The 22,012-nt window shown below is 44.3% G+C and overlaps 1 protein-coding gene across 7 annotated transcripts in view; it reads right to left on the reverse strand.

Annotated features, from left to right (window-relative positions):
- The window catches only part of FBXW11 (F-box and WD repeat domain containing 11), a 101,616-nt gene that overhangs the window by 14,290 nt on the left and 65,314 nt on the right, over window positions 1-22,012 (reverse strand). For all 7 annotated transcript variants that reach the window (XM_008147612.3, XM_028154590.2, XM_008147615.3 and 4 more), the window contains 5 exons: window positions 19,105-19,330; window positions 10,766-10,952; window positions 9,751-9,841; window positions 3,474-3,611; window positions 777-895 (listed from right to left, as the gene is read on the reverse strand). In XM_008147612.3, the coding sequence (XP_008145834.1) occupies window positions 777-895; window positions 3,474-3,611; window positions 9,751-9,841; window positions 10,766-10,952; window positions 19,105-19,330 (761 nt within the window). The remainder of the gene's footprint in view (window positions 1-776; window positions 896-3,473; window positions 3,612-9,750; window positions 9,842-10,765; window positions 10,953-19,104; window positions 19,331-22,012) is intronic.

Genomic DNA, 22,012 nt, shown 5'->3' on the forward strand with positions numbered 1-22,012 from the left:
GAGCTTTGCCCGTGACCCCAGGCCCTGATGAACTCCCACCACACCCAGACCACAGCCACCGGGTGAGGGAAATGTCCTTGTCCCCGTGGTGTAGGAGCGGGTCCCCACACCGTTTCCTTTCTCCTCTCCCAACTTCCAGCCAGCAGCCACCACTTCCCTTCTGAGAGGGAGCATGGCCACTTCCAGCCTCATCACTCTGCCCGGGGGTGGCATCTGAAAATAAGTGTTGCCATTACTGCAAATCTACGCAATAGGAAGACAGTCTTGAATGCTATAAATTCAAAGTTCAGATTAACTATGTGACTCTGAGCAAACTGCTTAACCTCTCTGATCTGTTTCCTCCTACATCTACAAAAAAAGAAGACAGTATCTACCTACTAGAAAGGTTGATGTGAGAATTCAATAGGATAAGATTCCACAAAACATCTAGCACTCTCTGTGGCCCTGGAAAGGTTCCGCGAACAGCTGTTGCTGATTCTTTGACTTTGTAGGCTATGCCCACCACAGCCCCCTCGGAGAGCACCTGCCTCCTCTCTGCTCTGGAGCGCGGCCCCCGGGGGCAGCCGGCCTGTGGCAGGCAGAGTGCTCTGTAGGAAAGCATGATGCCATCTCTATACTACATGGCAATGGGGACAGGACCTACTTCACAAAATGCAGCTACACCCACACCCGAAGTGCTGCTGAACTACAGCACACAACGCGTACGGAGAGGAGGTGCGGCTCTCGGTCTCCTCCTGGGAGGAGCTCAGGCTCAGACCGCTGAGCCACGCACTCACCGCACTGTGGAGTCCGAGGAGCCGGTCACGATGACACGTTCATCGTACTGCAGACAAAGGACGGAGCCCGTGTGCCCCGTCAACACCTTCAAACATTCCAGGCTGGTTTTGTCCCAAATCTACGGAGATAAGATCACATCAGTGTTCTGTCTCACCTTATTTCTTGAATCATACAATAAAACAAACCTGTCACAGCCAATAAGGGAGCTAACGATCAAACGGGGGGACATGCAGGAGGGACAGAGGCGGCACTGAACAACTTCCTGCGTCAGGGGCTGCACGGGAACTAGCAGCAGAGGCAGTTAAAACTGGAGGTAAACCATTCTTTCGGGACAGAGGACTGGGGAAAGGGATCCCTGGGGCCCAAAGCACGTGTGGAGGGCCCCATTCTCCCCTCCTCTCACGTGGCTTTGCTTCAAGAACAGGCCCCAGTCATGAAGATGCACCCCAGAGCAGTGGCACAGATAACTAAAATTCCAAGAGAAACCCTGTTTTCTAGCCAGAGTGAAAGGTAAAAAGGATCCCTGTGGGCAGAAGAGATAGGGAAATCCGAAAGAGAAGAGATCTGGAAAGAAAGGGCCCTTTAATCCACCACACACGACGGAGCTGTGCACACACAGGACAGACTGAACAGCGCAGCAAGGCTGTGAGCAGTGAACTGATAGTAAACTGCTGCTGAAGTCTCAGACCAAGCTCTGGGAGTGTCAGCCCAAGACAGACCCCAGTGGTAAGTGTTAAAGGCGTTGAGAAGCAGAGAAGAGATCTGAACCCTTCCCAACCTTCTAACTCCCGCTCTGCTGAAGTCACAACGAAATGGAAATTCATGTTCTGAAGCTGACTAGGTTAACCACCTGCTTAAAACACACTGAAATTTTTTCCAGAGGCTTATAACAGGCTGAAAAGTCTTCATGATGTAACACACATACTGTCCAAGCTACGATCCAAAATTAGTATCTTACAAACACCAAGAAAAGTGACTGATTCTCAGGGGAAGAGACAATCAACCACACACAACAGGCTGGAGATCACCCAGATGTCATGGCCAAGACTTCCAAGCAGCTACTGTAACTCTTCTCTGAGGTACAGATAACATGCTCGATGTGAATGACCAGAGAGACGCTCTCAGCAAAGAAACAAACTACTGGTGAAGAAAAGATATTTGAAAAGTTAAGAGCCAACAACTTCTGAAATTTAGTGGCTGAAAGATATAAATTTACAGATTCAAAAAGCTCAGTGGAAGACTTCTTAGCACGATTCATAAGAGCAAAAAAATTGATAAAACTGGATTTCATCAAAATTAAAATCTACCATTAAGAAAATGAAAAGATAAGTCCCTGACTGTAAGAAAATATTTGCAAAATATATCTAACAAAGGACGTGCATGCAGAATATGTAAAGAACTCTCAAAAATCAATATGAAATTAAAAAAAACAAACATTTAAAAGAGAGAGAAAAGATCTGAACAGAAACTTTACCAATGAATCGATAGATGGTAAACACGCACCGATCCACATACCTATGAGAATGGCTAATGTCAAAAAGCAAGACTATCACGTGCCGACAGGAGGCAGAGCAAAGGAACGCTCCCACTTTGCTGACTGGAACGTGCAATGGCATTGCTGCTTTGGAACACGGCTTAGCAGTTCCTTAGCAAGTAAAACATCACACTTCGCATCTGAGTCAGCAATCTTACTCCTGGGTTTTTACTTAAATGAAGTGAAAACTTATGCTCTCACAAAAACTTACATGCATGTTTACGGTGACTTTACTCATAATTGTGAGAAACGAGACACACAAATGTCCTTCACCAAGTAAATGGATAAGCACCCTGTGATAAGCCACAAAACGGAACACTACCCAGCAATAAAAAGGAATCAACCATTGCTAAGTGCAGCAGCACAGATGAAACTCCAATGCACTCTGCTAAGTGTAAGAAGTCACACTCAAAAGGTTACACACCGTGTAGTCCACTTATAGGCTATTCCTGAAAAGACAAAATTACAGGGACAGGAAAACCAACGGTGGCCAGTGCCGAGGGGGAAGAATGGGAAGAGTCGAACACAAACGGGCAGGACAGGGAACTTGGGGATGGTGACACTGTTCTGTATCTTGCGTATTGCTGTGGTTACACAATTATTTCTGCTGTCAAAATTCATACAGCTTTACACCAAAACAAGTGCATTTTCCTGTATATAAGTTATAACTAAAAACAACACCCAACAACCCTGCAGTGTTTTCTTAAATGAGAAAATAAGCTATAAACAATGTAAAACAAAATCTGTCAGATCAGCTGCCAAACATTAAACACAGAAATAACCCAGTTTATCTACTATGGAAAAGCAATCTAAATTGCTCTGTCATTCTTCTGTGTTATCATCTGAGCCTTTCTCAGAAGTCATAAAAGGTAATGACTGATTTCCAGGCAAATCAGCACACCTGCACCAGCACACAAAGTCATCAAGAGCCCTGGACTACTGAGGTCTTTTTCCCAGGTGCCCTAACACAGAATATAGAACATACATGTGCTTAAAGAAGGGTAGGAAGTGAGAGAACCCAGGGGTCTAGTGTGAGAGCAGGAAAATGCTCTGCCTCTGGTTCTCTAGAACCACAGTCTGGAATAAATGAAGAGATTGTCACTTATAGTGTCTAACGTGTAACCACAGTTCTAAAGATAATACATACAAAATAGTTATTCACCTTAATAGAATTGTCTCGTAGCCCACTGATAATCTTTTCATCATCGTACTGTAAACAGTAGACACCTTTACTATTTTCAGAGCGGCACTGAATCCTCTGCAAGTTGTGTCGTCCACACCGCCAGTTAGATTCTATAGTCTGGGGGAGAAAGGAGGCAACAAATGAGTTTTTGTGAATCAACTATTCTATTAGGCTTCAGACTCTGGCACTGCTTCCAGAAACGGCATACCACCGCTACCCCATCTTGGTTTGCGTAACTGTCTGTGGATAGGAATCATGTTCTTTTCCAAGTAAGACATTAGCCCAACAATGTTTTTTCTCAAATGTTCCCTGCCCTTCTGGCAACTATCACAGGATTTCCAATGAGTTTGGGTTGGATTTTAAAAAAAAGAAAAAGGCCTAGACAGAACTCAGAATGTTTCAAGAATGCCATTTGCATCCAAAACATACAAATAAATAGTAACTCATTGGGTCCCTCTCTAATACCGATTAAAATATTTGGCGGAAGACCCCCAACAATATTAGGCTTATACTGAGAAATCTGTGTATCCATCCAAAGCATTGTCTTGATCATTGAGAAAAGATACTGAAAACTACTACAGGCCAACTATTATAGAAAAAATTGTATGTTATCCTTTTTTTTTTAATCTTCCACCAGACTGAAGCTCCTTTAAAACAAGCACGGCACATTGCAGCCCTGGGCTCTCATCTTTCATCATTCACGCAACACTTCCCAATACGCCAGTGTATTCCAGGTACTAGCTGTGCTAGGCCCTAGACACTAAATGATCAACAGGAAGCATACTGCTTTCAAGAGCGGCACCGCTCAGTATCTGGGCACACAGTATCTGGAACTGGGTATACTCCAAACATGTTTATTTGGTTAAAGGACCCACGAATTGGCCTTGGAAGGAAATTCTTATTATTTCCCTTTTTTAAACAAGGAAGGAGTTTAATTTGCTTGAGCCCATAAAACTAGTAATGGGATGAGCTGGAAATCACACCCATCCTTCCTGACTCTAAGTCCATGCTTTTCCCGCTAAGATATGCAGCCCTGGCCGGTTTGGCTCAGTGGTTAGAGTGTCAGCCTGCAGACCAAAGGATCGTGGGTTCGATTCCTGATCAAGGGCACATACCTCAGTCGAAGGTTCCCCAGCCCTGGTAGGAGTGCATGCAGGAGGCAACCAATCCTGAGCCGGCAGCATCACCTCTAGTGAGTTTGTAAAGTGTCAGACATAAGAGCACATGCCCAAACCAAACTAATGTGCACTACTGCCGCCACTGCTATCAAGGTAGACAACAGTTCTGTCTGTGTAAGCAACGCTTTTAAAAGGGGGTCCAGAATATAAAGAATTTCTTACCCTGAACTCAGTGCTTGGAATCACTTAGAGAAATCGTGTCTTTTCAGATGTGACTGAGCCACCTCGGCATGCTAAAGTAGACCAGGGAAATGCTGACTAGGAGGCAGGTGTACTGGCAACAAGTTTTATTCATGGCCAGTGACTCTCAGCAGTGGTTACCGTGTTCAGGCTACACCCCATGGGCTCAGAGCTGCGGCAGAATGCATTACTCCACATGAACCGACAGTATTCCAGAGATGAATATGTAACCTATATCTACCTCTCTCTGTCTCTGTGTCTCTGTGTCTCTCTCTCTCTCTCTCTCTCTCTCTCACACACTCACTCACACTTTCACACACACACACATACCAGGTGTTATTTTAAAAATTTATATAGCTGTTCTTAGTTCAAAATATACACAATTATTTTAAAAATATTATTGAATCAATAAGTAGCTTTGTTGTTCTATATTTCAATGAATGAAAAGGCACATTTACCATCACATGGGAGTTTGGGGGAAAAAAATTTTTTTTTAAATATATTTTATTGATTTTTTTACAGAGAGGAAGGGAGAGGGATAGAGTTAGAAACATCAATGAGAAACATCGACCAGCTGCCTCCTGCACCCCGCCCCCCCCCCCCCACTGGGGATGTGCCCGAAACCAAGGTACATGCCCTTGACCGGAATCGAACCTGGGACCCTTCAGTCCGCAGGCTGATGCTCTATCCACTGAGCCAAACCGGTTAGGGCTGGAAAAAAATTTTTTAAAGAGGGAGTGGGGGCCCGGCCAGCGTGGCTCCGTGGTTGAGTGTGCCCGGGTTGCGGGCTCGATCTCCAGTAGGGGGCCTGCAGGAGGCAACTGATCCATGATTCTCTCTCCTCATTGATGTTTCTTTCTCTTTCTCTCTTTCTCTCTTTGTCTTTCTCTCTCTCTCTCTCTCTCTCTCTCTCTCTCTCTCTCTCTCTCTCTCCCCTTCCTCTCTGAAATCAATTAAAAAAACAAAAAAGAGTGGGGGGCTCCTCAAACCAAAAAGAATTTCCTGCATGTTATGGTCTCCCTTTACTCTACAATGTTTTCTAAAACTGGGGGACTTGATTATGATCTTTGTACCTAAAGCCACACCGCAGAGAGGAGCTGGGGTGGGCTGTGCGGTCAGCCTTCGCCTGGACAGAGCACACGCGACAGGAGGCTGAGCCATGCCTCCCTCTCCGACCCGCAGACAGGAGGCCGGCGCCAGGCCTCGCGAAGCTCCGTTCTAGGCCGAATGCAAGTCGGAAAACGGCTCTGCTGCTCAATGCTTAGAGACAGCCTCGTTCTCGAACCCACGCAGCTGAATGTTAAGAGAAAAAGTCTGCCAAATAATTCTTGGTGGATCAATTTAGGAAGCCCCACTTAGAGCTGTTTCCAAAATTATTAGGTTTCTTAATCCCCCAACAAGTGTTTGTTTCAAAATGCCAGGACAGCGACGCGGAAGCAGCCCAGGGAGCGGGGCTGCCCGGCTGCAGCCGCCCTGATGCTAATGCCGCGCCGCAGGCCCAGGCCACCCACAGAAGCAGGCGGCACTTCCTGCTGACGGTGCTGCCCAAAATACTGCCTGCACCTTATTTGACAACCTCAACTCTGACTAGAATGCTTATGAGCCAGGTCTTTTTAGAAACACTAGACCCTCAGAAACAGACGGCAGCCATTGTGGTAGAAAATACCTAGGTCAATTAGCAGCCTTGGCAAGTGACTTGGGCTGTCTGAGCTGCAGTCTGCTCCTCGGTAAAAAAGGCGAAAATAGTCTCTACTTCCTCCAAACTGCTGAGAGGATCGAAGGAGATGACACGGGCAGGGGTTCGCCACAGGGCCTACAAATGGCAGCGGCGACCCTCTTCCTGTCTGCGCACAACACGGGCCAGGAGGAGTAGGCTCTGACCCAAAAAATCTCCCCCCCCCCCCCAATTGCCAGGATTGGTGGTCTCAATCTAGGCTGCTAGTTAACCCTGCTGACCCTGAGCCCCGCCCAACCACACCCAGGAAGGGGGCTCAGCCTTCTAATGCGATTCAACCCCTCCGTTTCCGCAGCGGCCGTACACGACACACGCAGGTGCACCTCGTCCCTCATGCAGGTACCTGCCCTGTCACTCGGACATCATGTGGTGTGGCTACTGTAGAGGAATACTTCGTGTTTCTGAGAACTTGTAAAATCCCCTTACCCTGTGCAAATTTTCAAAATACTGGGAAAGTAGCCATGATACACAGAGTATACAGCGGCATTTAAATTGGCAATAGAGTGAAAACAGATGTCTGAGTATGGAGGGATAACATTATTTTTAGAAGCCTAAACACAACTGGGTGGGTGGGCAAGTTTCAGCATTCTCTGGTCAGGACAATGTTAATATCAAGTTTGCAAACCACAAAAAAGCTCCCCACTTTCCCTGAATAAAATGCGGTTTATGAAAAGGTGCGACCCGACACACCATTACTTCACCAGAGGGCTGCTCCAAGGAGAGTGCTTCAAAAGCCTTAATCCAGCCCCTCCTCTGAGATGCAGGAGACAAATCCCCGTTCAGGACACCACACTGTGACGACGACAACAAGGCCAACTAACCCTGTCCTACTCATGCCCTCTTTCAAGAAAGTCCAGGACACTGAGCACTCACACAACTGGAGGAAGACGAGTTCACCCTGAAGTCTGTAGTATGTAACAACATACATCTTCCTCCTTCACTTCTTGAGTTTTCCAGTTGGAAATGACAACACTAAGCCCACCTCTCCTACGTAATTAGGTAGCAAGTTCTAAAATTTCTCTTAGTCTCAGTTTCCCCCTTATTACAGATGGGGATATGTACCTTGTAGAAATTAAATGCAATAACCTATGTAAGTCACACAACGTAGTTCACAGTACACGGCAAGGGCTCAATCAAAAAAGGTACGTGTAACTATTACACTCTGCTTGTGGGGGTTTCATACCAACCATATGGGCAAGAGCCAAGCCTGCGAGTCTCTCATTTGTTTGATCCATGGATCACACACAAAACGCTCTGCCTGTGTGTCCATCCTGAACAGAATTAAATATACTCCCCAAAGAGAGGTAAAGAACTCAATTTGATGGGGTTAGCACAGAAAGTTGTATGAAATGCAGAGTGTATGGTTGATCACAGCTACTCACTACTTTCAGGTATTGTCCAGTGTTAAATGCTTAACAAAGGATCTAGCACAAGTATTATTTTTATTATTATTACTATTAGTGAATATACCAGTGTAAAACATTGTCCCTTACACTAAGAGATCTAGCCCACAAAAATCTGGAGGAGACCCCTGTGGCCAACCAGTGGATTTTTCCAAACCACACTGTAAGAACCACTGGGCAGACCACCGTGATGGCGGTTTGGTGTCAAATAGGGTTTTCCCCCATAGCTCCATTTTCCCTCACATCTGCCTCCTCTACTAACTTAAAAATGTTATTTCAGCCCGAGGAAATGGATATGCTAGGTGGTGTCACATACTGTCATGCCACAGACTATTAAGTTCATACTGTCAATTACAATAGTACTCCTGGGGGGTAAATAAAATAATCCATGTCACCAAATCTTCAACCTGATCACAGTTCTTCCAAAATTCCTACTTATCAATGATAGACCTTAAACATCATGCTTCTCATAATAAAGGATTTACTAAATTATTCAAGGAAATTTAGAGCTACTTTGAAAAGAATAATTGGGAGGGGGCAAAAAGTAATATAGTTCACAAAATGTTTGAAAAAGCAATGTCTTAGCGTAAGCATCTAAGGGTAAGAGACAGCCCCTCTCCCTTGAACACACACCAACCTAAGATTCCAGTTAACACTGTCTCAGCTACTAACACTGTAGGGGCAATTTGTTCTAAGTTCTGCCAATGGATCAATTAATTCCTAAACACTTTGATTGTCCAGCAGCAGTTTGAAATTATTTAAGCCTCCCTAAAAGGTTACTTTATAGCTCATTTTAGGGAGAATAACTCAAGACAAGGGTTTGTGCTTTAAATAATGACATTCCAGTCACATTCAGATTTACCATGAACTGAATGATTCCATTAGTTCACATCTGCCTCAAAAAGGGGGTGGGGGGTGTCTCCAAAAAAGCACATGTTTCTCCATTAATGAATTTTGGCACAATAACTTTTATGTCTATCACCTGGGGGAGAGGATTACTTCACGCTGGGGAAACCGAGTATAACTTTACGGGTGATACAGCACTGCCCAGAGAAGGCTAAAGCTTTCTGCCAAGGAGGAAACAGTGAAGTAACCAGGACCTGCCAAGAACACATGTGAAAGAGTTAATGAGAAATGCCTGTGCGTGTCTTTCCTGGTTCAAGGCAAAGGGCTAAACAATAAAACCGAACCAATTAGAACACGGGAACAATATCAAACGCCCCCAGTGGTGCTCGTCAAGTTTACGGAGCTTCGCTGGTCTGGTGAGTCCCGCTCACGGCCAAATGGTCCAGCACAATCTGCTCTACAAACCTCACTTCATTGTTGCTCACAATCATATTTTGAGTCCTTTTTATGAAAAAATATGGGAAATTTACAGAGGAAACTGAGACTGTGCCCTCTCTAGTTCTCAAGATGTGGCTCAAAAATATAAAACTGCTTGCCTAAGAATCTGGGCCTTGGGTTTTGGAAATTTTAACAAATTAGAATGAAAAATTGACTTTGGATTGTGGTTTTAATGATGGCAGCCCTGCAGAAGCGTTTCCGGGCTAAGAAAAGTCAGATCTTTTTTATAAGAAGACGTGACCTATTCTGAAGAAAGCTACAGATTCTACATTGAGCGTGACACATTTGCTCTAAGAGTTCAACCTAAAACAAATTACTTGTCCCATGATTTTAGATCAACAGAACACTAAGACAACATAAAAAAGTTGAGAACAAGACACAGAGAGCCCATAAAAAGAGATAAATCATAAAGTTACCTCTATATCCTGGATAATCTTTGGGTATAATGACCTATAAAATGAATTGGGAGGGCCATCTGTGGGTCTGTTTTTAAACAGGTACTGATCCCTGGCAAATAAAAACAAACAGATGTTACATTTTTGCACATAAGAGGGTGAATTTTATTTAAACCTGGTGCTTACAAAGATATTGTATCATTCAAGTCTTTTGACATGCATCGAGCTTTAACAGTTCAAAAGCAGGATTTCTAAAAAAAAAAAAAAAGGACTTCTGAGTCTGAATATGTTCAACACAAGTTTACTTCGATTTACAGCTCTCTAACATGATCCTGCACTTTTAGTTTCTGAATACCCAACGCACAATAATCTAGCCTTTCAGTCTATAGTTGAACAAAAAAAGTGCTGATGTCGCTTTGTGAGAAACCTAACTTGGTCCACATCAAACTTCCTCCCATAAAGAAAACACAGCCTGACCCTCGCTCACACCACTGCCACCCGTCCTGCATCTGTAGCTCTCTCTCTCTCTGTGCTCACTAGGCCAGGCTCCTGATGAGGACTAGGCAACAGAGCTGTGTTTCAGTTAATGAGTTTCCTCTAAAAAAAAGCAAACAAAAAAAACGCCTGCTGTCTTCCCATTATCTTTCATCTGGAACAATAACCAACAGCAAGATGGCATTGTTCGATTTTCTCATATTTTCTTTTTTCTTATCTATCTCTTGGTAATGGTATTATCACTTAAGAAAAATGTGAAAGGAAAAACATACATACAAGCTTTGAAAAGCCAAATCACTCAAACAATACAAACTTCCTAACAGTTAATAAATACAAAGAAAATGTACATCTCAGACGGAAAAATTCATGTACATCTCAGAAGGAAAAATTCTAACAGCTTTAACCCCCCCACCCAACTCCTGACCACTCGTCTTTAAAACAGGCCAATGCATTTGGCAAGTATAACTGCTTTCTTGAGTCATCAAAGTGACCCCAGGTCCAAGACACCTTTTTCCAGGGAACAAGCAACCCCAGTACTCACCACCCTCTTCTTTCGGAAAGTCCCTTCCACAGAGGGTCAGTGCGCACCATTCGCTCAATCAGCTTCTTCCACAGCATTCCTTCGGAGATCACGCGCTGCCATTCTTTACAGACCAGCTCTGCCGCACACAGAGACCTGGCATCCAGGTAGGAAAGAATGTTTTCTGCTATGTGATCTAAGCCTTGCTCTACAAAACAGAAAAGGCAATGAAGAGATGGGAAGGGAAATGGAAATGGACCATCCTTCCGTAAGGATGAGAGGAATAAAGAAACCCTGAACCAGGTCACACGCTTGAGGAACATCAGTAGTTCTGCAGATACACATGTGCACACAAACATACACACTTCTTTTTGGTTCTGACTTTTTTAAGATAAAGCAACTCAGGGCAACAGTTACTAGGTGTAAAAGCTGAACCTGGACAATTCTCTGTCAGATAATATGACAAACTACTTGGACATAACTGAAATTTTAAAATCTCTATGGGATGATGAGTCTCCAAACTTTACAGATGAGGCACAGAGAGGTCAAGCACTCAAGGTTTCACCACCACACAGTAGAGCCAAGACGGGAACTCCGAGCTCTTTCTCCAAAGCTGTGTTCTTGCCCCTCTGATTTATTCTCTTGTACCTACCATCCTATTAATCCACAATTTATGTGAAGCCCTTGGAGCTAAGGAGACAAAAAGGTAAAATGCTGACAGCTTAAGAAGCTTAAAGTCGGTTGAACTTAGATGTATTTTTGTCAATAATTTCTTCATCTCCTTGGGGTGGAGGTAAAATTCTCAAAAGAGCCACATGTCTACAAATTCTAGAATCTGAAGAGGTTTATCCCATACAAATGCAAGGGTCCTCTTAAAGGCAACCAAGAAGAGTGGGTGTTCCGCACCAGATCTGCGTGATGGGCAAACGTAGCAAGTCTTTACCTCAAGTTGGTGGGCGACCATGTTAAATGGGTCAGAACCAAGGACAGCACCCAGAAGTCTACCTATTTCCCTCCAGGCTGTCCTTGCCGCAGTTGTTAAACTCTCACAAGGTGCCCACACTGAGACCTTAGAACCTCCTGGATGTACTACTGTCTAGTCCACATCTCTCTATTTAGTCTTCAGGGATATTTGGAGAAACTCTGCCCCGTGACGACACTACCACCTCTACATCATTTTTCTGCACTATTAGTCTGGTAAAACCTTATCCAAAAAGGAAATAGGTGACTTTGGTATGGTTACCCTGTGTTCCCTTGCTGATGCTTACCACATAAAGTTGGGATTGCATTTTTTGTTTACAAGTTGGTACTACCTGTTTTGTGTCCCTTTTTTAACATATATAACAACTAGAGGCAAGGTGCACGAGATTCATGCACTTGGGGGGTGGGGTGGGAGGGAGTCCCTCAGCCCAGCCTGCACCCTCTCATAGTCCCGGACCCCTCGGGGGATGTCCACCTGCCGGCGTAGGCCCGATGCCTCCAGGGATCGGGCCTAAGCCAGCAGTCAGACATCCCTCTCGAAGTCCGGGACCCCTTACTCCTTACCACCTGCCTGCAGTGGAGGCAGGAGAGGCTCCCGCCACCACCGCTATGCTCGCCAGCCATGAGCCCAGCTTCTGGCTGAGCGGTGCTCCCCCTGTGGGAGCGCACTGACCACCAGGGGGCAGCTCCTGCATTGAGCATCTGCACCCTGGTGATCAGTGTGCATCATAGCGACCAGTCGTTCTGCCATTCGGTTGATTTGCATATTACATAGGAAGGATACCAAGTTCATTTCAGAAATATTGTAAACATTTAAATCTCTAAATCCCACCTATCAGAGACAACAGCTTTTAACATTCTGTGTACATCCTTCTAGGCTTACACAAACCTACAGTCTTCTCAGGTGCTAATTAACATTTGATAATCCATTTAAGAATTCAGCTAGAGTATTACAGCAAACTTATCCGTCCACAGCCCCCAAATACACCTTCTCCAGTTCTTAAAACCAGACACTCGGCACATCAATCACTTCAGAGTGCAACCATGCAGGATTACCAAACACAGCTGACACGCTGAAGGGGCACAGCTCTGCCCAGGCGCTCCCCGTGGTTCTCACTGGCTCTGCCACCCTCCTGACGAGCAATGACCTATCTCTGGTCGGCTTGTTTAGAGGAGCCCTGTGTTTCCTAAACATCTTCCCAGCTTTGTTGGACCACAATTTTCCTATCCTTTCGGTTTCAAATCCATTCTTCTTAGTGGGGAAGAAAAAAAAGATAAGTGAAAATATGCTGTATTTTTACTACACAATCTACCCCAAGGAGACAGACAGTCCCTTCGTTCTTCAGACTGATGCTCCAAGTACTTAATTTTGTTTGTTTCAACTCTCCCAGATTACTTAACCATTTTGGACAATTTTACATTATTCAGGGTTTTTGCCTTCTTGATACCATTCTCAAAGGTTCTGGCTACCTTTTTTGTGACTGTGTCCCTTTTTTCCATCTTTCTGACCACATCTATAATAATAAAAGGGTAATATGCTAATCAGATCAAATGGACGAAGCCGGGGCCCAGTGAAGCCCGGATCCCGGGCGCCTGCAGGCGGTGGCCAGAAGGAAGCAGCCCGGGTCCCAGGCACCTGCTGGCAGTGGCCAGAATGAAGCCCGGGTCCTGGGTGCCTGCCGGCTGTGGCCAGAGGGAAGCGGCCCGGATCCCGGGCGCCTGCAGGCGGTGGCCAGAAGGAAGCAGCTCGGGTCCCAGGCACCGGCTGGCAGTGGCCAGAATGAAGCCCGGGTCCCGGGTGCCGGGTTCCAGGTGCCGGAGGGAAGCTGGTGCCGGAGGGAAGCTGGTGCCGGAGGGAAGCTGGTGCCGGCAGCCAGGGGAAGGAAGGCCTACTCTTGCACGAATTTTCGTGCATCGGGCCTCTAGTTTGTTTATAATCAGGGACATAAACCCACGGGTAATCACATGGGCTTCTCCTTGTGTCTCTTCACTTATAGGACTAAGAGTGTATTCATCAGAATCTCTTAGCCAGCTTTAACCATGTTTTCTTTTAGAATCTTGACCCATGGGCTAATAAACTTTGGTTGGGAAGGCTAATGAGAGGTTATTAGGAGCCAGATACAGAACAGGTACTCAGTAAGTGTCAGACTGTTATCCTTCTCTTGTCCCCAAGTCCCCAAAGGCTTTATGAGGCTGATATTGTTGGTCAAGGAAGCTAAGCAGTGTTCCCTTCTTTGTTATTTTCTGAGAGAAAATACTACACACCCCTCCAGCAAAGTGCTAAGCCCCCTCTAATACCCTGGCCACCCCAGCAGCCATGCAGACCCTGTCCCTTTCTGGTTCCAAGTCTATTCAGGTGAGTAAGGCGGTCCGTGTGCCTGGCTAAAACATGCCTGGAGGTGTTAGCTCAGCATTCTCTGCTACACTGTCTGCCTCTCCTTTGCCCGATCTTGCTGAGACTTCCCATCTCCCACCACCACCCCCTTTCCGAGGCAACAACACATTCGGGCCCCAGAGAGTAAGGCCAGAGCGCCGCGCTCACAAAGCTGAAGAAGTGCTGCCGTGGCTAATTATAGGCACCAGATGAAGGTCTGGAAAAATTTCAACAATAAATTAAAACAATTAAAAGGCACAAATTTCAAAGCTCAATATATAAATAACACTGTATCAAAATGAGACTCAAATGTGTAATGTCAGTTCAATGCCCTTGACTACAGCCAGTTCTAACACAGCTGCTTAGATCATACAATTACAGAAACTTTTATTATTTTAGAAACGCATTTCAAAGAACAGCTGCAAAGAAGCTTGGTCCCCACCCACCCCTGGTGTCCCTTCCCCCTTCCCAATCACAGTTCTTCATCCTTGTGAAATCTGAAGTTACAAACCAAAACAAAAACAACAATGCAACTGCTAATAGCAGTCCGTCACTGGGACCCTTTAACCTGGAATACAGTGACCTAAGGATCCAGGCAGAAACGAAGAGAAATTATGCTCAGGTCACAAAGTCCAACATTCTGTTGTTTCAACAAAGTGCCACACACACCTACCTATATGATGTCAGGATGAATCAATACGGAAATTAGTGGGTGAATAATTAAAACTTCCTGGCAATAAATCTTATTACCGGAGAAGCAGGTGTTTCCTGTCTCTGGACATTTTCTTTTTCTATTTTTTTCAAGCTGCCATCCTCAGAATACCCACCAGATGCCAGGCATATTATATACATTCTTTCATCTTCACAATATCCCATAAAGTATTATTGTTATTATTATTACCAGAGGCCCAGTGCACGACAGGGGCAGGGGAGGGACCACGGGAGGACTCCAGGGCATATCCGGCCCATCTCACCCAGTCCCGATTGCCGGACCCCAGCAGCAAGCTAACCTACTGGTCTGAGCGTCTGCCCCCTGGTGGTCAGTGTGCGTCATAGCGACTGGTCGAACGAATGGTCGGACACTTAGCATATTGGGCTTTTACTATACAGGAGGATTATTCCCACACAGATAAGGAAACTGAGGTTCTGACAAGTGGGCTCACACACCTATGAAGTGATTCTCAAGCCAATGACCACAGCTGTCTCACTGGGTTGGGCTGGGTCTCTGGCCCTGCATCCAGCCCAAAGCCTTAGCGTCCCTCTGGTTCTCCCACATCCCCAGAGACCTCTGATCTAGTCTCTGTCACACTTCCAGTCCACACGGATCTATCATCCTTACTTGGGGACAAAACAAATGAACAAACCACAGCCAAGAAGTGAAATGTTTCAAAAGTGAAATGTTTCAAAAGTCTTAATTGCTTAGACACCTCACCAAAGGGATCACCAATGCTTATCATCCTTTAAGTACAATCTGCCTCTCCTTCAAACGGTATAAAATTCCCCTTTAACAACAGTTCTTACAAACCACAAACTTAGCCTGCAGAAATTGACATTGCAGACTAAACATTTACCATGATTTTTAGAAAAGCATATCATAATTATCACTTTTTCCACTGAACCAAAAGGAGCCAGAGACCACAAACATTTTTCCATTTTCTCTATACTAACAGGTATGCTATTCACATAAGCATCAAAAAGTTAAAATGATAGACAATTTTTACAGAATTCTGACAATCAAAAGAAGTCTTAAGTTGACTGTCAATTTCAGCAGAGTAAAAATTAAAACTCAAAATCATCTACAGTAAAAGTGAAACACCAAAGTAGAATAATGATAAGCTGCTCCACACATTATTAAATCCAAGTATGAACACACGCGGGGACCTGTTTCTCCCCCAATGCTCTTAAGTTTGGGTCTGTGTTAAGGAACTAATGCCAGGTTTAATTCAAGTCTACTAGACACTAACTAACACAATCTACTGGGCCAGCTTGTCCCCAGCTATTAGAGTCCTACGTATGATATATACTGACATATGTATATATGTTCAGATCAAATCCTGTTAAAACGAAAACAAATAGTATTTTAACAAAAATATTTCCATGTCCTAGCCAATGGTCCATTCATTTCATGTAATATTCAATACCACAAAATTCCACTTTAACAGAAATATGGACAATGCCTTAAAATGCGCTGTAATGAAAACTAGATCGTGTGCAATTATACTAACCATAGTTATATACATAACACATGTTCATCTGTTCTGTCTCTTCTCCAAGACTGTACACTCCTCAAGGAAAGGAGCTGCCTCTGAACTACACTCTACAAGTCAGGAGAACAACAGTGCCACCTCGTGGATATTCTGTAAACATGTTTGAGAAGTAAATTCCAGGGCAAAAGAAAGTAAGACCCAACCAGTAGAAAGCAAACAAAAAATAATCAATAAACAGATTTGCTTAAGAAAAACGGAGGCATAGCTTCACTTAGCTGAAAGCACTTCTGAGGAATAAGCACAATCACCAACTTTAGAGTCACCCTGACTTTCCTTGCTGTGAGCAGCAGCCTGCGTCAGTAGGAAGGCTTGGACGACGGCGGTTCTGCCATCTGGCACTGCCTATACAGAGACCTGTGTCACAGGCCCACTCACCTTACCTAAACCCGCCTGTAATACTCAATTCCCTCTGTCTCGTACAATTCAAGGCTTACCTTTTTCTTTCTCTCCAATAATGAACAGTAAGTATTACTGAATTGTGTTGTATTCTATACTTTAGGCCAATTTAAGGAAGTTTCTGAAGTAACCTCAGCTATAAATTATTTCAGCCTTTGCACTAACTTTAGGACCAACCTGCACACTCACTGCAATGACCAAGATGTAAGTAAGATCCTGGGCATTTCACCCATTTTCTCTGATCCTTGGCTTCCTAGTCTACACAATGAGAAAGGGGACTAAGTGATGGCTAGGATTCCTTTCTACTATTAAGTATTACAATTCTAGAAAGAGAGGGATCATATTTTGCTTTACAGAAATACTAATGAATGAAATGGGGCAAACAGTGCTATATTTCAGCATAAAAACAACAGAGTCAAAATTCTGTAAGCTCACTCCCCTTACCCTTAAACACGCCCACTGTACAAGCTTTGGGAGAGGGATTAGAAATCAGAAGCTGGCCTGCCAACGTGCAGCCCCAGGTGTCAGGTCTGAGACCTGAGCCCAGGTCCCGTTTGCTGGGACAACGCCTGGAACATGGAGTCCGGGTGCACTGCACACCACAGACAGGCTAAGCAAGGAGCTGCTCCTTGAGGGGCCTCCGGAAGCTCTGACAGGGCAGAAGTGGTGGCAATGGCACTGGCTAACCCTGGCTGTTTCTAGGCCGGCCCTGGCACGGCAGTGTAACTTCCAGACTACAATGACCACGGCAGAGGAAAACGCTCTGGCCAGCATTCTCTTCGGGAATGAAATATTTCTATCTTACCTAGCCAGACATAAATTTAAAAATGAAGATGAAGATGAAGATGATGAAGAAGAAAGAGATGGAGAGAGAAAAAGAAATAGAAACGAATGAGTGAGAAACAGAAAATCAAAGGGGGATAAATAGGCAGAGAGCGATTTTCAGAGCACTGAAACTGCTTTGTATGATACTATAATGGTAGATACAAGGCAGTAAACATTTATCAAAACCCACCCAATTAAAACACCAAGAGTAAATCCTAACGTAAAGTATGGACTGTGGGTGACAATGATGTGCTAGTGTAGGTCCCTGTATTGTGACAAATGTACTACTATGGCACAGGATGGCATGGGATGCTGACAGTGGTGAAGGGTGTGTGTGTGTGTGTGTGTGTGTGTGTGTGACCCAGCAACCGCACCCCACCTGTGAAGGTCCCTTAAATTTCCTGTCTCTCCTGCCACCTGTGACCCCTGAGACTTTCCGAAACCAAGTTTTTCAGTCCGTGAGCCTTGAAGCCTTCTTACCACCCTTGCTCTTTGGAATCGGTGTCATTACCTTTCTTCACGCTTCTGTGAAGCAATCATGGCAGCACCCCCTTAAAGGGAACAAGTTTAAGTCTGCTTTTCATATTTGGACTGCCACGTTATTACAATGATTTGAAAGAGCTCTTATTTAAAAAAAAAAAAAAAAAAGTAGTCTATTTCTAAAACATTCAAAGTGAACTTAACCGGAAGAGTGGGGGTAGGGAGCGTGCACGCAGCAAGCAGGGTATTGAGGGAGGATGCAGGAATAAGTTTTGAGAAATGTAATGAAGACATGCTATCAGTTTTCCCAATATGTGTTTGCCATTCCCTAAGTGTTACTTTACTCGTTTATTTTTAATACTCACCCGAGGACATGCTTTTATTGATTTTAGAGAGAGGAAAAGGAAGGGAAAGGGGGGAAAGGAGGGAGGGAGGGAGGGAGAGGGGAGAGAGAGAGAGAGAGAGAGAGAGAGAGAGAGAGAGAGAGAGAGAGAAACACCAATGTGAGAGAGAAACATCGATCAGCTGTCCACGCCTGGGATCGAACCTGCAACCTGAGTATGTGAGTACGTGCCCTGACTGGGAATGAAATCCATGACCTTTCTGCGTCCTAGACAATGTTCAAACCAACTGAGCCACACTGGCCAGGGCCCTAAGTGTCACTTTAGATACCAATGAACATCCTAAACTTCCCAAAGACAAAGAATATAGGACAAATTGTTCCTTTAAAAAAAAATTAGTTATAAAGACAAAATGAAGATTATATATAGACGACATCAAAATAAACAGCACAGCATTAATCACTAAACAAGTTCAATGAAACGTCATGCTGACCATGACCCACACCGTTCATCACAGAAACTGCCTTCATTTCCCAGAGGCGCTAAAGCTGAACTGGTCTTCAAACTGCCACACAGGAATGCACAGCGGGTCCCAGAGGGCTGCCTCGCACCGTCCTCCTCCACCCGCTCACAGGCACCCAGGCTCCTGGGCTGGGCACCCTTCCACTGCCCCGCTGTGGGGAAGGCAGGAGTTACCTGGTAATGCGGTGATGAAGTCCCGCTGCAACATGGGCTTCAGGTACGAGTTAATATGTCCATGCTGGTAGTGACACATCCGGGAAATAAGGTGCTCCACAAACTCCACCTGATCGGACTCAGACCACTGGTCAAAGTACTTAATACACAAGTCTTTTTCCTTCTGATAGTTTCCTTCCGAGGGCCGCTTTCTGGAGACGATCACGGACGAGGTTCCATTACTTATCTGTTTTAGAAATACACACAAAAACGTAATTAGTTTGACAAGGAAAAGAAATCTAATCGGTATTTCATTAGAAACATTTTTCACTCTGGGTATTTAATCTTAAAATGCCAGTTTTACCCTAAAGCCACTCAATCCTTTATTAATTCATTCAGAAAATAATTAAAACTGTATTCAGAGCCCATATCCTCTAATGAGCCTCAAAGGTAAATGCCAAAGTTACAGCCACTGCTAAAGCTTAATGGTGTCTTAAATCATCATTTTCTAATGCTTATTCCCAAACCACGCTGTTATCAGATAACTAATGTCAGAGATGACCATTTTAGGAAAACTGCTCAACTTGGCGAAGTGGCAACTGATTGACTATTAATAGTTTTACTTCCTCGAAGCTGAAAGTTAATGCGTGATTGGTCTACGCCAAAGGTCCCTGCGCTTGGGCGTTCATCAGAGTAACGAAGGGCGGAGCCCGAGCATCTGCATGGCTAACAAGCTCCCAGCGATGCCGACGCTGAGGACCACACTTTGAAAACCACTGTCTATCCAACGGAGAACCAGGAAACAACGGCACCTAAAGAGCTTCCTTTTATTTACTTTGTTTTATTTTTCATTGTTCAAAGTATTACATATGTCCCCCTCCCCCCCCCATTAACCCCCTCCAGCCCGCCCCGCCCCCCACCCCGGCCTTCACTACCCTATAGTCTGTGTCCATGGGTTATGCATATACGCATACAAGGTTAAAAAGCTTTGTTCTGCCAAACAGTTTGGATCTCCATATTGTTGCCAGGACTAAAAACTGCTGGCAAAACTTTAGACTTTCACTCCCTTCTTTTGTTCAACCTACTCAGAAGGTGGCCCAAGGTAAACCCTGGAGGCCTGAATATAATTGGCCTTATATAATTACATAGTAGGTTTATGGATATCCCATACTCCTACACTAACTGCATTTCTCATCAAATCTACACAGTCCTAGTATAAAACCAGTATTTTTTAAAATATATTTTTATTGATTTCAGAGAAGAAGGGAGAGGGAGAAAGATAGAAACATCAATGATGGCTGCCTCCTGCTTGCCCCCTACTGGGGATGGAGCCCACAAACCGGGCATGTGCCCTTGACCAGAACTGAACCCTTCAGTCCGCAGGCCAACGCTCTACCCACTGAACCACCAAACCGGCTAGGGTGAAAAACGAGTATGTTTTTTAAAAATTGAAATTCAATGCAATGCATCCGGACAATAGCATAAAAAAATCTAAATCCCTAGAAAGAAGCCACAACTGCTACTGATCTATGAGGCTCAGTAACTTCCCTGTTTAAAAACAAAGTAACCTCAACGCTTCTATCAGACATTGGCCAAGCTATCCGCCCATCACTCCTCTGATGGCCGCCTTCATGTGTACTACCAGCAGGAATAACATATGAGAACCTTGGAAACTGAAGAGCTGCATTACCAACACCCATCATGCCATTAGGAGCTCCTCTCAGAAGTCTTTCATAGAAAGAAGCAAGAGCTTTTGTTACAATTTGTTCCCTAAAAGCAAGTCCTCTGATCCCATTCCAGAAAGACACCCTCTGTAAACTTCCAAAGGAGTCTCTGGCCTTCCTTGATAAAATCTTAGAAACCTCTCCTGCAATAAGAAGTTCTTATGTCCACACTCAGAGGTATGAAGTCGGAAGGCACTTATCTCCCATCTCATTTATCCTAACCACCTCCTCATCTAGGAATGCTTTTCCTTGTAAACTGGGTGCGGGATAGCTCACTGACACCGGGCACCACCAGAGGGCAGCATTAAACAGAAGTTTTTGATGTTGCTTTTAGCAAGACATTCAGAACAAAAAAAATCACCACTCAAAAACGATCAAATGAAGTGAAAATTCTTCGCTGTGGTCAATACTGACTGGTGTAAGGAGCATCTTGGATACGTTTAAGCATAAGGGTGTGCACCACAATGTTTATAATACACAAAAATTACAACTGCCCAATTACAGGCCACAGGTTTAAGCCAATTATAATACATCTGCATAAAGTGCTATAAGGTAGCCATTAAAACTAAGTTTATAAAGTAAGATTTTAATAACAAGAGAACACTTTTATAAATAATATTAAGGAGCAAAAGATGAGATGCAGAATTTTATATAGCATAATCACAATAATGTATGTGCAGGGGAACACTCCAGGGCAGGGTTAAGAAGATTTCAAATATGTTAAAAGTGCCTAATCTTGAGAAAGAAAGCTATACAGGTTTTCTTTCCCCTCCTTTACTATATTTTTTCATAATAACTTGCCAAATAATTGCTTTCACAACAGGTTAAATATAAGGATGGTAATGAAATGCATTTATATACTGCTTTATACTTTACAAAATTCTTCCATACCCGTTATTTCATTTGATAAGCAAACGGGTTATTATTTCATTTACAGAAAGGCTCCCAACCATCTACCCTCCCTAGCATTGGTATACCATTAACTAGTTGACTAAAAGACAGATAAACGAGAAACTGAAAGCCAGTGTTAACACTGAATTGCAAAGTCAATAATAAGTGAAGATAATCCTATTGCAGACACAGACGTGAAGGAGGAAACAGAAGGCAGTCTGCACACAGTTCCCCAAACAGCAGCCAGACTCCTAACACCTGCGGGCCCAGAGCGAGCTTCCTGGCATTGTTTTATTTTGTTTCATTTCATCTTA

The sequence above is a fragment of the Eptesicus fuscus genome, chromosome 6 (genome assembly GCF_027574615.1).
Source record: "Eptesicus fuscus isolate TK198812 chromosome 6, DD_ASM_mEF_20220401, whole genome shotgun sequence".
Classification (NCBI taxonomy): domain Eukaryota; kingdom Metazoa; phylum Chordata; class Mammalia; order Chiroptera; family Vespertilionidae; genus Eptesicus; species Eptesicus fuscus.